The sequence below is a fragment of the Oncorhynchus tshawytscha genome, linkage group LG09 (assembly GCF_018296145.1).
Source record: "Oncorhynchus tshawytscha isolate Ot180627B linkage group LG09, Otsh_v2.0, whole genome shotgun sequence".
Taxonomy (NCBI): Eukaryota; Metazoa; Chordata; class Actinopteri; order Salmoniformes; family Salmonidae; genus Oncorhynchus; species Oncorhynchus tshawytscha.
Genome location: NC_056437.1, coordinates 60,091,946 through 60,109,295, shown reverse-complemented (window position 1 = coordinate 60,109,295; position 17,350 = coordinate 60,091,946). Strand labels below are relative to the sequence as shown.

The 17,350-nt window shown below is 42.8% G+C and overlaps 1 protein-coding gene across 2 annotated transcripts; it reads right to left on the bottom strand.

Moving 5' to 3' along the window:
• Positions 1–1,873: 1,873 nt before the first annotated feature.
• On the bottom strand, positions 1,874–17,248 carry LOC112214626 (guanosine monophosphate reductase 2). 2 transcript variants are annotated; one of them, XM_042327163.1, is made up of 11 exons: positions 17,112–17,173; positions 15,972–16,348; positions 11,763–11,899; positions 11,389–11,508; positions 9,463–9,546; positions 9,140–9,313; positions 8,822–8,903; positions 8,590–8,696; positions 6,170–6,212; positions 5,835–5,994; positions 1,874–5,575 (listed from the first exon to the last, which is right to left on the bottom strand). In XM_042327163.1, exons 3-11 carry the CDS (start codon positions 11,847–11,849, stop codon positions 5,386–5,388), a joined length of 1,047 nt encoding a protein of 348 aa, XP_042183097.1. In that variant the 5' UTR covers positions 11,850–11,899; positions 15,972–16,348; positions 17,112–17,173; the 3' UTR covers positions 1,874–5,385. The 2 variants fall into 2 exon arrangements, with proteins under 2 accessions (XP_042183097.1, XP_024229291.1); XM_024373523.2 differs by lacking the exon at positions 15,972–16,348 and having other exon boundaries at positions 17,112–17,248.
• Positions 17,249–17,350: the final 102 nt, after the last annotated feature.

Genomic DNA, 17,350 nt, shown 5'->3' with positions numbered 1-17,350 from the left:
TGAGGTTATTTTCCTGACACCACACTCCGAGGGCCCTCACCTCCTCCCTGTAGGCCGTCTCGTCGTTGTTGGTAATCAAGCCTACCACTGTTGTGTCGTCCGCAAACTTGATGATTGAGTTGGAGGCGTGCATGGCCACGCAGTCGTGGGTGAACAGGGAGTACAGGAGAGGGCTCAGAACGCACCCTTGTGGGGCCCCAGTGTTGAGGATCAGCGGGGAGGAGATGTTGCCTACCCTCACCACCTGGGGGCGGCCCGTCAGGAAGTCCAGTACCCAGTTGCACAGGGCGGGAACGAGACCCAGGGTCTCGAGCTTGATGACGAGCTTGGAGGGTACTATGGTGTTGAATGCCGAGCTGTAGTCGATGAACAGCATTCTCACATAGGTATTCCTCTTGTCCAGATGGGTTAGGGCAGTGTGCAGTGTGGTTGAGATTGCATCGTCTGTGGACCTATTTGGGCGGTAAGCAAATTGGAGTGGGTCTAGGGTGTCAGGTAGGGTGGAGGTGATATGGTCCTTGACTAGTCTCTCAAAGCACTTCATGATGACGGATGTGAGTGCTACGGGCGGTAGTCGTTTAGCTCAGTTACCTTAGCTTTCTTGGGAACAGGAACAATGGTGGCCCTCTTGAAGCATGTGGGAACAGCAGACTGGTATAGGGATTGATTGAATATGTCCGTAAACACACCGGCCAGCTGGTCTGCGCATGCTCTGAGGGCGCGGCTGGGGATGCCGCCTGGGCCTGCAGCCTTGCGAGGGTTAACACGTTTAAATGTCTTACTCACTTCGGCTGCAGTGAAGGAGAGACCGCATGTTTTCGTTGCAGGCCGTGTCAGTGGCACTGTATTGTCCTCAAAGCGGGCAAAAAGTTATTTAGTCTGCCTGGGAGCAAGACATCCTGGTCCGTGACTGGGCTGGGTTTCTTCCTGTAGTCCGTGATTGACTGTAAACCCTGCCACATGCCTCTTGTGTCTGAGCCGTTGAATTGAGATTCTACTTTGTCTCTGTACTGGCGCTTAGCTTGTTTGATAGCCTTGCGGAGGGAATAGCTGCACTGTTTGTATTCAGTCATGTTACCAGACACCTTGCCCTGATTAAAAGCAGTGGTTCGCGCCTTCAGTTTCACACAAATGCTGCCATCAATCCACGGTTTCTGGTTAGGGAATGTTTTAATCATTGCTATGGGAACGACATCTTCAACGCACGTTCTAATGAACTCGCACACCGAATCAGCGTATTCGTCAATGTTGTTGTCTGACGCAATACGAAACATCTCCCAGTCCACGTGATGGAAGCAGTCTTGGAGTGTGGAGTCAGCTTGGTCGGACCAGCTTTGGACAGACCTCAGCGTGGGAGCTTCTTGTTTTAGTTTCTGTCTGTAGGCAGGGATCAACAAAATGGAGTCGTGGTCAGCTTTTCCGAAAGGGGGGCGGGGCAGGGCCTTATATGCGTCGCGGATGTTAGAGTAACAATGATCCAGGGTCCCAGCCCCCGTCCCGACAAGAGACTTTTTGCCTTGTGGTAGGCCATCATTGTAAATAAGAATTTGTTCTTAACTGACTTTCCTAGATAAAGGTGAAACAAAATACAAATATTGTGTCTTACACTGGCTAGATTTCGGTTAACTTGTAAGGCAGGACTTTGTCTCCCCCTGCTGGTTAAATTACCCACATCACAATGTTGTCCCATTGAACTTCCATCTTTTCATGTCCCTTAATCACATTTCATTGACCTCATCATTGTACAATAAATAACGTAAATATTCAGTTGATTGAATGTAAATGCTGATGTTTCTGTCCAGATATTTTGAAATGGTTAATTTACAAACAGGTCTGAGGAATACATTGCCATTTTCTTGACAGTATATCAATGCCAATATATCAAACAGTACAGTTTATTTATGTACTGTATTTTGTATACTATATTATGTGGATATTTCTGTCATGTTAAGATGTACTCTTAAAATGAACAATAAACAATGTACTAACAATAAACAATGCTCTCTGAGTCAAGATCACTCTCTGAATCAAAATACAACAACTTAAAAAACACAAGCCTACGCAACATAAACCAATTAAACAGTTGTGTAGCAATGAGGTTTGTGCAGTAGGCTATAGGCCCAATACATTATCACTGCCTATTGGCAATGCTTGCATTGCCCTGCTAATGTTGTTCTTCTCAGACCATCTTGTAATCATATTTAAACATGTTAGGTGTATGATCACACTGGTAATAGATCATTTATTGTATTACTTGTGAGGCACAGCTGAGTGAGCATAATAACGACATTTTGTTTATACTGGACCGATGGCCTGCATCTGATGGTCAGTCTGAGGGGAGAGAAGGAGCAGTGGTGAGGCTGCCTCTCACCGTCCCTCCGCTCTACCTTCCCTCCACTGGGGAAAGGGGACAGTTTTCCAGCTGATGTCAAAACCTATTTCTGCCTCATGCACAAATTCATGTTGTTAACCCTATGACCAGAGAAAGTGAAACAGTCCTTCACATTAGAAAAGACAAGCCACTAGTAATAACAAAAGCAAGCTTATCGGGAACACTTCGCCATCTATACTCCTTCATTGCAGCTGCAGTGATGGTTGCAGCGTGAGTGGAAGTAGGGAGAACATGCATTTTATGGCTTAACATGTTGACAGTGCTGAATAACAACTTAAACGTGAACTTACTCATGAAAACATCCGCTCTTTGCTGTATTCGTTGAGTCTCTTTGTAGTCTGGGTTATAAACTCTCACAGTATACATTTTTGCTGTGCATTCCAGGCTTATTTTTAGTCTCTGGCTCAAGGAAACTGTGCAGATAGGTGATCTGAGCTAAAGTGTTGTAGTCTTATAGGTGCACTTGATTTGCTCTCTGGACCTACAGGGTAGGCCGGGTTCTACATTCAAACACATGAAATGGTTTAAAATTGGAATACTTTGCCTTCCTTTTGCTGGGACTGCTGAATAAAGTGCACCTACTGCCAAATATATGAAATAAATACAATTAAATAAGGAACGCTAGGCTTCATCACAAAGTTTCTAAACCCAGTTGACAATGAAAGAGAAGTCAATGAAAGAAGTGAAAAATTCTACTTTAGCTGTTAATTTTCTAGATTCGAGACAATGTCTTAAGTTGTTGAACATGTTATTACTCCAACCTCGTCAAAGTAACAAACTGGGACGTTTTAATTTTCGTTTTAAAAAAAATATATCAAATGAGTGCCTTTGATTTGACAGCTTGCACATCTTGCGCTGTTCGATGCGAGACGACCGTTAGACCCGATGGCGTGTTTCTGCGCTTTATCGTTGTTTTATTTGACCTAAATGCTTGGTGATCTAGGAATGCCTTGGAGCTGGACCGGTCGATGGTGACCAATTGCTCTAAAACAAACGGTGAAACAACTCATATGGAATGCTCTTTATTGGTCAGAACCAGGGGCGCAACTTTCACTGGGGCGGACATGTCATTCTGAAATTGCATTTTCAGTTTTATTATTGGAATGTGATACAAAACAAGGCAACGGTGTGCTTTATGACCATGCGGACGACCCCGAGTGGTCGGGTAGGCTGTTTGGAATGTTTATCTGACTGGTCAGAACTGACAAGACTGAAACAACAACAAATGTGGCTTAAAAACTGCATGACATGTTTGACTAATACCAAATTATATGAAAAGGAATCATCCTGGAAAACACTATGAAGTAAAGTAAATATACAGACATAATGAAAACTAGTCAGTTGCACACCTTAAAATAATAATGCATAGACAACATTCTAGCAAAGTAACTGAATATCCAGTAAAGTAATAATGTGAATACTGATTGAATGGAGATTCTATCTAGTCTAAATTAAAAGAAATTCGAGGTAACAATCAAAGCTGTCCTGCCTTCCTTAGCATCAAAACATACTGTAGGGAATTCAGGAGGGAGCCCTAACAAGGACTCGAACCATGTCCAGTGACTGTCAAGCCAACACCTTAACCATTAAGCTAAGAAGTCCGAACCTCTTGACGAAGTCGCTAGGTGTTGTGTTAAGGTCGCTACAATACTTTGAATTAGGGTTGCAAAATCCTGGTTCCTTTCCCAAAATTCCCAAGTTCTCCAGAAATCCTGGTTGGGGGTTTGCTGGATTTCTTGCTTTTTCTGCCATATTCTGGGAATCTTCCAAGTTCCACTCAGGACTTCTGGAAAACCTGGGAATTTGGGGAAAGTTACAGGAATTTTGCAACTCTATATTTTGTATTCCACAACAGTTTCCCGTCAACCTGCGGTGTGTCATTTGACTGACCGGGTTGCTGTTGTAGCTGTACAGCACACGAAACTCCTGTTTGTCAGTATTTTCATTCAGTATCTATTTCCTCCTCGCCTTAATATTTGGTCCGCATGAGAATAGCAGAAAAACTAACTTTCTATGGGGAAAACGACTGGAATACTACATCATTGCAAATCTTTAAGTGCAATATATATTTAAGTTATTTTGAAAAGGATAAAATAATCTAAAATATTTTAAATCGGCAGTATTGGTCATTATTATGAACATCTGAATCTCTTCACTGTATGTCCACTTGACTCAGAATTTGTTGACTATCTAAAATAATAAAAGCAGAGGTTTTTAATGCTTGCAATCTCAATATAGTACATACTTCATACAGTGAAATACTGTATATTAATTTATGGCATATGGTTTTCAAACAGCATGGCGATGAGATGTCTTGAAAAACAGGGATGTACATAGAAGTGTTAGGAAAATGGGGGACTGAGAGATAAAGAGAGAGAGAGAGAGCGCAAGATCACGTGAAATGATAGGACATGGTCGATAATATTGGACATAGAGAGAAGCCTGTACTCACCGCCCCCAGAGCGGAATGGGAATGATTGAGCAAGATGACAAAAGAAAAACCTGGAAATACGTCCTGAAGTGCCCTCAGTTCACTTATTACCAAGAAATGTACATTTATGGCAGTTTAGAATAAGTCAAATTAAAATTGAATTATGAACTGGGTGGATTCGAGCCCTGAATGCTGATTGGTATGACAAAATGTTTATTTTTACTGCTCTAATTATGTTGGTAATCAGTTTATAATAGCAATAAGGCACCTCGAGGGTTTGTGGTATATGGCCAATATACCACGGCTAAGGGATGTATACAGGCACTCCGCGTTGCGTCGTGTGTAAGAACAGCCCTTGGCTATGGTATATTGGCCATATACCACACCCCCGAATGCCTTTTGCTTAAATATGACTCTTAGATAAGGGATTGTTTGATAGTATTATCTAAAAAGGTTTTGGTTTTGGCAACCAAACATTTATTCTAGGTTTAAGTTTCTCAAATGACTGATTCTTACTATCAATGGTATGGTGTGTGTATATGTGAACCAGCCTGGGCCTCGCCTAGTTATCATTCCCAAAGACGGTGTTGAGCTGCTGGGTGACCCTGATGAAGGTGGTCCTGCGGCTGAGCTCCTTGAGCTTCCCTGCACCCACGTAGGTACAGGTGGAGCGTACCCCACCCAGGACATCCCGTATGGTCACGTCCACGGGACCCTTGTAGACTACCTCTACCGTCTTCCCTTCAGATGCCCTGGGGGAAGAAGAGGGAACGGTTTCGCGATCTCTTACGCTTCCCCAGATTAGAGTCCTGTCCAGGGGGTGTACTTGTACATCAAGCTGCCTCATGCTACAGAAACAGGAGATAGGTTCCTGGCATGCCCCCGTGGGCCGTTCTGACTCAGACAAGGCTTACTTGTCCAATACTGACTTACTACTTATTCTTTCCCTAAAGTGTGCTACAAAGTTAAAAACGGCTAATTTCCTGCTTTGTTGCCAGTAGCATCTCTGACCTGTACTCGGCCACGCCCCCAGCGTGTCTCTTCATGGCCGTGTCGGAGCTCATGCCGTAGAACAGCTTGTACTTCTTCCCGTTCTTCTCGATGACCTCTCCCCCGCTCTCTGAGTGGCCGGCCAGCATCCCGCCCAGCATCACAAAGTCCGCCCCGGCACCTGTGAGTCACACACAACCACAGCACACAGCCAATCAAAATGCAGAGCAAATCCAGCCGGGGTCAGACACATAGTACTCTGTTGTAGAGTCTCTGTCCATGGTTGAAGGCTGATTAAAGTAGGTACTGTGTGCTTTGTGAGCTGAAAAATCGAATTTGACCGTTACAAAACTCACCAAAAGCCTTGGAAACGTCACCAGGGCAAGTGCATCCACCATCCTTTATGAGAGAAACGGAAATCGGGAATAATAAGATCGTGCACATTTTCAGACAAAGTCTCTGCCTACGGAACAATCTTTGTATGTACAGGGACACGCCTTGTTTGTAAATAAGAATATAATGTTTTAAACACTTGCACATTAATGTGGATGCTACAGTGATTACAGATAGTCCTGAATGAATTGTGAATAATGACGAGTCATAGCGTCCACATTATTTGTAGATGTGTTTAGAAACATATTCTATTCTTATTTACAATAAAAGTGACTCCAAAATGACACAATACATTATTTACCATTCATTTGTATTGGGCACAAATATAATCGAAAACGCAAACAAAACAAACAGCAAATGCATCCAACAAGTTTGTAGAGTCACAAGCTATATGTATTCTGCTTGGAATATGAGACAAAATACAAAATGTTTGACTACACTATAAGTGAAATTGTCCCAATACTTTAGGTCCCCCAAAATGAAGGGACTATGTTTTAAAAAATGCTGTAATTTCTACACGGTTCACCAGATATGGATGGAAATACCCTCAAATTAAAGCAGACTGTCTGCACTTTAACCCCATAGTCATTGTATAATTTAGAATCCAAAGTGCTGGAGTACAAATCAACACAAAAAAACGTGTCACTGTCCCAATACTTTGAATGTACAGTTCATTCAGAAAGTATTCAGACCCCTTGACCTTTTCCACATTTTGTTACGTTACAGCCTTATTCTAAAATGGATTTGTTAAAAATCCTCATCAATCTACACACAATAGCCCATAAGCAAAAACAGGTCTTTTGATTTTTTTTTTAGAAATGTATATGTTCCAAAAACAAATTGAAATATCACCTTTATATAAGTATTCAGACCCTTTACTCAGTACTTTGTTAAAGCACCTTTGGCAGCGATTACAGCCTCGAGTCTTCTTGGGTATGACGTTACAAACTTGTATTAACTGTATTTGGGAAGTTTATCCCATTCTTCTCTGCAGATCCTCTCAAACTCTGTCAGGTTGGATGGGGAGCGTCGCTGCACAGCTATTTTCAGGTCTCTCCAGAGATGTTCGATCGGGTTCAAGTCCAGGCTCTGACTGGACCACTCAAGGACATTTAGAGACTTGTCCCGAAGCCACTCTTGCGTTGACAACAACCCTAAGCACACATCCAAGACCTGTTAGAAGGTGAACCTTTGCCCCAGTCTGAGGTCCTGAGTGCTCTGGAGCAGGTTTTCATCAAGGATCTCTGTTCTTTGCTCTGTTCATCTTTCCCTCGATCCTGACTAGTATCTCAGTCCCTGGCCCTGAAAAACATCCCCACAACATGATTCTGCCACCACCATGCTTCACCATAGGGATGGTGCCAGGTTTCCTCAAAACGTGACGCTTGGCATTCAGGCCAACAAGTTCAATCTTGGTTTCATCAGAACAGAGAATCTTGTTTCTCATAGTCAGAGTCCTTTAGGTGCCTTTTGGCAAACTCCAAGCGGGCTGTCATGTGCCTTTTACTGAGAAGTGGCTTTTGTCTGGCCACTCTACCATAAAGGCCTGATTGGTGGAGTGCTGCAGAGATGGTTGTCCTTCTGGAAGGTTCTCCCATTTCCACAGAGGAACTCTAGAGCTCTGTCAGAGTGACCATCGGGTTCTTGGTCACCCCCCTGACCAATGTCCTTCTCCCCAGATTGCTCAGTTTGGCCGGGCGGCCAGCTCTAGGAAGAGTCTTGGTGGTTCCAAACTTCTTCCATTTAAGAATGATGGAAGCCACTGTGTTCTTGGGGATCTTCAATGATGCAGACATTTTTTGGTAACCTTCCCCAGATATGTGCCTCGACACAATCCTGTCTCGGACCTCTACGGACAACTCCTTCGACCTCATGACTTGGTTTTTGCTCTGACATGCACTGTCAACTGTGGGACCTTCTATAGACAGGTGTGTGCCTTTCCAAATCATGTCCAATCAACTTAATTTACCCCACGTGGACTCCAATAAAGTTGTAGAAACATCTCAAATATGATCAAAGTAAACAGGATGCACCTAAACTCAATTTCGAGTCTCATAGCAAAGGGTTCTGAATAATTATATGAATAAGGTATTTCTGTTTTTGATCTTTTATAAATGAGCAAAAATGTCTAAAAACCTGTTTTCGCTTCGTCATTATGGGGTATTGTGTGTAGATTGATGAGATTATATTTAAAAATATATATATTTTAGAATAAGGCTGTAATGTAACAAAACGTGGAAAAAGTGAAGGGGTCTGAATACTTTCCAAATGCACTGTATGTGTGTATAATGATGTTCAGGGTGTATAGACGTTTTATAAAGACTGTTGAGCCAAAAGGATGTGAGTGTATAACTATAGGTGTATAATAATAATGGAGGCTAACAGAGATGATGTGTCCTCCCAGGCCGTGGGCAGCATCTGCACACTCTATCACAGCGCTCAGCTGGGGATAACCCACCCCTGTTTTCTTACGGGTGGTGCACACAGAGCCTACAGACAGACATACATACAGACAGAAAGTTAGGTGTTTATCAGTATGATCACACTAAGGCTTCAATTCAATACGACGATCCAGAAAAAACAGCAATGTGATAGTCCCCAGTTTATGACATCACCTGGTCCGATGCCCACTTTGATGATGTCAGCGCCAGCGAGGATCAGCTCCTCCACCATCTCCCCGGTAACCACATTCCCCGCCTGTGGCAAAGACAACACAATCACTTTAAATGGTGCACTACTATATAGTGCACTACTTTCGACTAGTCCTATATGGCTTCAATTGACACCCTGAGTGCACTACTTCAACAAGAGCCCTCGGGAATAGTGTGATTTGAGACGTATCAACTATCATCAATGTCATCACTGTAAAAACACTCCAAAAGGCCTAACCAGAGTTCGCCCAATGGAAAAGACAGCGTAGAGGAGTCACTGACCATGATGGTGTGTGTCGGGTACTTCAGGCGCACGTCTTTAACAAAGTGGACAAAGTGCTCAGAGTAGCCATTGGCCACATCCACACAGATGTACTGGAGCTGAGGCACAGCGGCTGTGATCTCACCCAGCCTGTCAAAGTCCCCTTCGCCTGTCCCTGTGCTGACTGCCATACTCTAAGAGAGAGGGAGCGAGAGAGTCAGAGAGCGAGAGAAAGAGATAGAGAGACCAAATGAACACATCATTCAAAAACAAGAGGAGTCTTGTCATACAGTTATTACAAGGAGTCATACATTGGATTGCAACTGATATTGTTTCAACGTACCGGTACACATTCTGGATTCTTTGTTGCAAACTCCTTCCAGTTATCTACTGAATAGTGCTTGTGAATGGCAGTGAAGAGTGTGAACTGTGGGGGAGAAAGAGAGACAAGAACACTTACTTTACAAACACCTTTTAAAGTTATAAAACCTATGTGTACAGAGACTTCAGAAAGTATTCAGACCCCTTGACTTTTTCCACATTTTGTTACGTTACAGCGTTATTCAAAAAATGGATGAAAAAATATAAAAATCCTCAGATCTACACACAATATCACATAATGACAAGGTGAAAAAAGGTTTTTAGAAATGTTTGCAAATGTATAAAAAAAATAAGGAACAGAAATACCTTATTTACATAAGAATTCAGAGCTATAAAACTCAAAATTGAACTCAGGTACATCCTGTTTCCATTGATCATACTTGAGATGTTTCTACAACTTGAATGGAGTCCACCTGTGGTAAATTCAATTGATTGGACATGATTTGGAAAGGTACACACCTGTCTATAGAAGGTCCCACAATTGACAGTGCAAAAACCAAGCCATGTGGTCGAGGGAATTGTCCGTAGAACTCTGAGACAGGATTGTGTCGAGGCACAGATCTGGGGAAGGGTACCAAAACATTTACGCAGCATTGAAGATCCCCAAGAACACAGTGGCTTCCATCATTCTTAAATGGAAGAAGTTTGGAACCACCAAGACTCTTCCTAGAGCTGGCCGCCCGGCCAAACTGAGCAGTCGGGGGAAAACGACCTTAGTCAGGGAGGTGACCAAGAACACGATGGTCACTCTGACAGAGCTCTAGAGTTCCTCTGTGGAAATGGGAGAACCTTCCAGAAGGACAACCATCTCTGCAGCACTCCACCAATCAGGCCTTTATGGTAGAGTTGCCAGGCAGAAGCCACTCCTCAGTAAAAGGCACATACATGACAGCCCGCTTGGAGTTTGCCAAAAGGCACCTAAAGACTCTCAGACTATGAGAAACAAGACTATCTGGTCTGATGAAACCAAGATTGAACTCTTTGGCCTGAATGCCAAGCGTCACATTTTGAGGAAACCTGGCAACATCCCTATAGTGATGAAGCATGGTGGTGGCAGCATCAGGCTGCGGTGATGTTTTTCAGTGGCAGGGACTGGGAGACTTGTCAGGATCGAGGAAAATATGAACTGAGCAAGTACAGAGAGATCCTTGATAAAAACCTGCTCCAGAGTGCTCAAGACATCAGACTGGGGTGAAGGTTCACCTTCCAACATTACAACGACCCTAAGCACACAGCCAAGACAATGCAGGAGTGGCTTCGGGGCAAGTCTCTGAAAGTCCTTGAGTGGCCCAGCCAGAGCCCGGACTTGAACCCGATTGAACATCTCAGGAGAGACCTGAAAATAGCTGTGCAGCGACGCTCCCTATCCAACCTGACAAATATTGAGAGGATCTGCGGAGAAGAATGGGAGAAACTCCCCAAATACAGGTGTGCCAAGCTTGTAGCATCATACCCAAGAAGACTCAATGGTGTAATCGCTGCCAAAGGTGCTTCAACAAAGTACTGAGTAAAGGGTCTGAACACTTATATAAATGTGATATTTCAGTTTTTTATTTTTAATAAATTAGTAAACATTTCTAAAAACATGTTTTTGCTTTGTTATTATGGGGTATTGTGTGTGGATTGATGAGGGGGAAAAAACTATTTAATACATTTTACAACAAGACTGTAACGTAACAAAATGTGGAAAAAGGTGTCTGAATACTTTCCGAAGGCACTGTACTGTATTTGTAGTTTCCTTTCTATGGGAGCCAGGAGGGGATATTTGCGGGAGTAGAGGTTGTTTAGTATTAGAAGGTTGGACTGAGGGAGGAGGTTGATGATTGCTTTTTGCTATCTATACCCAATGATGTATATACACACACTATGTATTTCTCTATGTCTATACCTTGGACAAAGCCAGAGCCATCTCAAAGGTGCCGACAGTGTCCATGTTGGCTGCAACAATGGGGATTCCTCTGTAGCTTCCCTTGGAGTTCCTGAAGGTGTAACTTCTCATCAGGTCCACCTGGAGGAGAAGGACAGACAGACAGGCAGACAGACAGACAGGCAGAAAAGCAGGCAGACAGGCAGAAAAGCAGGCAGGCAAAAAGACAAAGACAGACATACGTACGGAGGGACAGACAGACGTGTTATAATTTGAGAAAAAGCCTTCATTTTTATTGAAGAGCGATACGCTGTGTTTGTTTGGTACAAAATGGGTATTTGAATACAACAGAACAATACATAAAGAGTACAAAATAGGACAAAGGAGTATTGCACCTCACTACGGGACTTGAGTGTGCTTCGTTTCGGACGGAGAAGTACATCCTTGAAGTCCAACTTGATGTCATTCTCAATGCGAGGCATTTCTACTGCTGGTTATCTGTAGTATGGACACGTATCTATTTCTGCTCTGTCTGCAATGAGATGGACAAAACGAACAACAGAATAGAACAGGCTGTCACACCAACACAAGGTTGTGTTGGTTACTTTCTAAATGTAATCCGTTACAGTTACTAGTTACCTGTCCTAAATTTTAATCAGTAACGTATTTTCTGGATTACCCAAATCCGTAATTACTTTGTTACTTTTGGATTACTTTCCCCTTAAAAGGTATTAGTAGAAGACAAAAATAATCCATCAAATACATCTGGCGTGTGATCATAGCGGTCTCTGACTTGTGGTCAGACTTGCTCAGGCAGAACAAACATCCTAAGTGAATAGAACAATAATCCAATAAATCATCATCTAGTTTTTCAAAAGTATCTGTAATCTGATTACAATATTTTTTGCATGTAATGTAACTGATTAAATTTACATTTTTTTTTGTAATCAGATTACATCTCAGCTAACATTATGATAACCATATGTTTCTTAGAGCTTGGTGAGTGTACTGTATGGTCGTCCTATGGTTATTTTGCATACAACCTTCTCACAACTTTCTGGGAATGGTGCAGGGTAGTTGCTTGGCTTTGGAACATTCTCAGCACATTTAACGAACTTGACAAGAAACATTATTTTCTTGGTATTTCATTAGGCTACTTTAACAGAACGTTTCCTTAAAGTTAAAACATGGTTACGTTCTAGGAACGTTCTCCAACTGGTTTGACATTGGGTATGTTCTCAAATAGGCTAGTTTAGAGAATGCTAAGAAAAAATATATGTGGGAATTTCCGTACTTCAGCATAACATTTCCTACAGGTTTCCTCATGGTTCTAGTTAAAATAATCAGTGGCGTCAAACTCATTCCATGGAGAGCCATGTGTCTGCAGGTTTTTGTTTTTTCCTTTCATTTAAGACCTAAACTACCAGGCGAGGGGAGTTCCCTACTAATTAGTGACCTTAATTCATCAATCAAGTACAAGGCTGAAGCGAAAACCGGCAGACACTCGGCCCTCCATGGAATGAGTTTGACACGTGGTTTGAATAGACTAAAATGAACAGCTTTGCATGCGTAAAAAAAACATGGAATTCAGTAAAAGTTTTAAGAAAAACAAAAACCTAAAAAAAAACTGTAATTTTTGTTTTCAGAGCGTTAATAAAACCTCCCAGGAAAACTTTCAAGGAACCATAGTAAAACCTTTTCAGAACCTCGCTGCAACCTAAAAATAAACGTTCCCAGAACAGGCTACATTTTCACTTCTGTTCTCAGTGCATTTAAATAAATTAGTAAATCAGTTTTACCAGTCAGGAAACGTATGGACTTGCTCCCAGAAACAATGTCCAACCAAAAACATACGTTCCCACAACTTACATGTAATCACTTACCACTCCACAACCCTCCCCATACACACGCACTCACTCAAACTTAACGCACAAATGCACACACAATATTTGTATTAATTCATACACAAATGGACATGTTTGCAATTGTATAATTATACAAATTCCAATCAAACATAAGGAAAAACGAGGGAGAATGTGATAAACAATGTGTGCCTTACAAATAGGTCACAGAAAACAGCAGAGTAAGCACATTTTTGCATAAAATCCCATTGAGGGTCTGTTTATTTTAGTGACAGCGGGGCAAGAAAAACATTACACCCTTTAAAATGTTTAAAGTTATTTTATAATCCTCACTATCAAATGAACAGAATATCCATAATGGGCCAATTGAGATATCGCTTGTGACTAATGAATTTCAGTTCACTACTATAGAAAGATTCAAATTACTATAGAAAGTTTCAAAGTGGCACCGTCATAGGATGCCACCTTTCAAACAAGTCAGTTCGTCAAATTTCTGCCCTGCTAAAGCTGCCCCGGTCAACTGTAAGTGCTGTTATTGTGAAGTGGAAACGTCTAGGAGCAACAACGGCTCAGCCGCAAAGTGGTAGGCCACATAAGCTCACAGAACGGGACTGCCGAGTGCTGAAGCGCGTAGAGCGTATAAATCATCTATCCTTGGTTGCAACACTCACTACTGTGTTCCAAACTGCCTCTGGAAGCAACATCAGCACAATAACTGTTAGTTGGGAGCTTCATGAAATGGGTTTCCATGGCCGCGAGACACAAGCCTAAGATCACCATGCACAGTGCCAAGCATCGGCTGGGGTGGTGTAAAGCGTGCCACTATTGGACTCTGAAGCAGTGGAAACGCGTTCTCTGGAGTGATGAATCACGCTTCACTATCTGGCAGTCCGATGGATGAATCTGGGGTTTGACGGATGCCAGGAGAACGCCACCTACATCTACAGTGCTAACTGTAAAGTTTGGTGGAGGAGGAATAATGGTCTGGGGTTGTTTTTCATTGTTCGAGCTAGGCCCCTTAGTTCCAGTGAAGGGAAATCTTCAAATCAAATCAAACCACACTGCCAGTTCTCTGACCTCCTCCCTATAGGCTGTCTCATCATTGTCGGAGATCAGCAAACTCGCCAGCAAACTTAATGATGGTGTTGGAGTCGTGTTTGGCCATGCAGTCGTGGGTGAACAAGGAATACAGGAGGGGACTAAGTACACACCCCTGTGGGGCCCCAGTGTTAAGGATTAGCGTGGCAGACATGTTGTTACCTACTCTTACCACCAGGGGGAGTCCTGTCAGGAAGTCCAGGATCCAGTTCCAGAGGGAGGTGTTTAGTCCCAGAGTCCTTAGCTTAGTGATGAGCTTCATGGGCACTTTGGTGTTGAACGCTGAGTTGTAGACAATGAACAGCATTCTCACATAGGTGTTCCTCTTGTCCAATTGAGAAAGGACAGTGTGGAGTGCGATTGAGATTGCGTCATCTGTGGATCTGTTGGGGCGGTATGTGAATTGAAGTGGGTCTAGGGTGTCTGGGAGGATGCTGTTGATGTGAGCCATGACCAGCCTTTCAAAGCACTTCATGGCTACCGACGTGAGTGCCACGGGGCAGTAATCATTTAGGTAGGTTACCGTCACTTCCTTGGGCACAGGGACTACGGTGGTCTGCTTGAAACATGTAGGTATTTCAGACTCGGTCAGGGAGAGGTTGAAAATGGCAGTGAAGACACTTGCCAGTTGGTCCGCACATGTTTTGAGTACACGTCCTGGTAATCCGTCTGGCCCAGCGGCTTTGTGAATGTTGACCTGTTTAAAGGTTTTGTTCACATCGGCTACCGAGAGCATTATCACACAGTCATCCAGAACAGCTGGTGCTTTTTTTTTCTTTCCTGATTGCACGTGACATGCTGGTAAAAATGTGTTAAAACTGATTTATGTTTGCCTGCAGTAAAGTCCCGGGCTAGGAGTGCCGATTCTGGGTGAGCATTTTCTTCTTTGCTTATGGCCTTATAGAGTTGGTTGAGAGCGGTCTAAGTGCCAGCTTCGCTTTGTGGTGGGAAATAGACGGCTACGAATAATACAGATGAGAACTCTCTTGGTAGATAGTGTGGTCGACAGCTTACTCTACTTCATTTTTTATTTATTTCACCTTTATTTAACCAGGTAGGCCAGTTGAGAACAAGTTCTCATTTGCAACTGCGACCTGGCCAAGATAAAGCATAGCAGTGTGAGCAGACAACACAGAGTTACACATGGAATAAACAATTAACAAGTCAATAACACAGTAGAAAACAAAGGGGGGAGTCTATATACAATGTGTGCAAAAGGCATGAGGAGGTAGGCGAATAATTACAATTTTGCAGATTAACACTGGAGTGATAAATGATCAGATGGTCATGTACAGGTAGAGATATTGGTGTGCAAAAGAGCAAGTAAATAAATAAAAACAGTATGGGGATGAGGTAGGTGAAAATGGGTGGGCTATTTACCAATAGACTATGTACAGCAGCAGCGATCGGTTAGCTGCTCAGATAGCTGATGTTTGAAGTTGGTGAGGGAGATAAAAGTCTCCAACTTCAGCGATTTTTGCAATTCGTTCCAGTCACAGGCAGCAGAGTACTGGAACGAAAGGCGGCCAAATGAGGTGTTGGCTTTAGGTTCATGTGAGCAATACCTCGAGACTTCTTTAATATTAGACATTGTGCACCAGCTGTTATTGACAAAAAGACACACACCCCCACTCCTCGTCTTACCAGAGGTACCGTCTCCGTTCTGCCGGTGCATGGAAAATCCCACCAGCTCTAAATGGGCAGTTTCTTCATTCAGCCACGTCTTGGTGAAACATAATGTTTTTAATGTCCCTTTGGCAGGATAATCTTAATAGTAGGTCATGAATTTTATTTTCCAACTATTGCACGTTAGCAAGGAGAATGGAAGGCATTGGGAGTTTGCTCGCTCGCCTCCGGATTCTTAGAAGGATCCACGATCTGCGTCCCCTTTTCCGGTGTCTTTTCTTCACCCAAAAGGCGTGGATCTGGGCCTGTTCCAGTGAAAGCAGGATATCCTTCTCGTTGGACTCGTTAAAAGAAAACGTTTCTTCCAGTCCGCGGTGAGTAATGGCTTTTCTGATCTGCAGAAGTTATTTTCGGTCATAAGCAGCAATATTATGTACACAATAAGTTACGAAATAAGTTACACAAAACACTTTTTTATTTTTTATTGCACAATTGGTTGGGAGAATGTAAAACGTCAGTCATGTTCTTCGGCGCCATCTAACGCTACAGCTTACAATGACATTCTAGATGATTCTGTGCTTCCAACTTTGTGGCAACAGTTTGGGGAAGGCCCTTTCCTGTTTCCGCATGGCAATGCCCCCGTGCACAAAGCGAGGTCATACAGAAACGGTTTGTTGAGATCGGTGTGGAAGAACTTGACTGGCCTGCACAGAGCCCTGACCTCAACCCCATCAAACACCTTTGGGATGAATTGGAATGCCAACTGCAAGCCAGGCCTAATCGCCCAACCTCACTAATGCTCTTGTGGCTGAATGGAAGCATGTCCCTGCAGCAGTGTTCCAACATCTGGTGGAAAGACTTCCCAGAAGAGTGGAGGCTGTTATAGCAGCAAAGGGGGGACCAACTCCATATTAATGCCCATGATTTTGGAATGAGATTTTCCACGAGCAGGTGTCGACATGTAACGTAGCTACTCGAAAAAAATCTAGTCAATACAGGCTATCCTGCTGTCATTTCGATGGTCCTTTCAAAATTCAAGGTTAGCTAATATTGAATCAAAACCGCCAAATTAGGTTAAATTCCCTATATCTGTACGGTTAGATGTAATTATATAATTAACCATATTCTTCTCTACGAAATGAGGCATAAACTTCTTACCGTTATGAAATGTGTGAGAAAGATATCTTATTTCACCAGCACTGTTTCCGCTACAAATGCGAGGCATGAATGTTTAAGAGGACGGGTCTTTACTGTTAAGCCATTATTGTAGTTCTATTATTCGGCTATCTGTGATATTTTTGGTGCAGTGGAGGTTGAGAAAAGACTACAAAGAAAGACTAATTTACGTAATTCCTAAGACTCATTTACGTACGTTTTTAAAAAGGTCTACGAAAATG

Excerpts from the sequence above, each read along its gene's own strand:
- LOC112214626 (XM_024373523.2), bottom strand. The coding sequence starts at position 11,849 with ATGCCTCGCATTGAGAATGACATCAAGTTGGACTTCAAGGATGTACTT. Across the intron at positions 8,904-9,139 it reads ACCCGACACACACCATCATG|GCGGGGAATGTGGTTACCGG; the intron begins GTCAGTGACTCC and ends TCTTTGCCACAG. Across the intron at positions 6,213-8,589 it reads TGGGAGGACACATCATCTCT|GATGGTGGATGCACTTGCCC; the intron begins GTTAGCCTCCAT and ends TCTCTCATAAAG.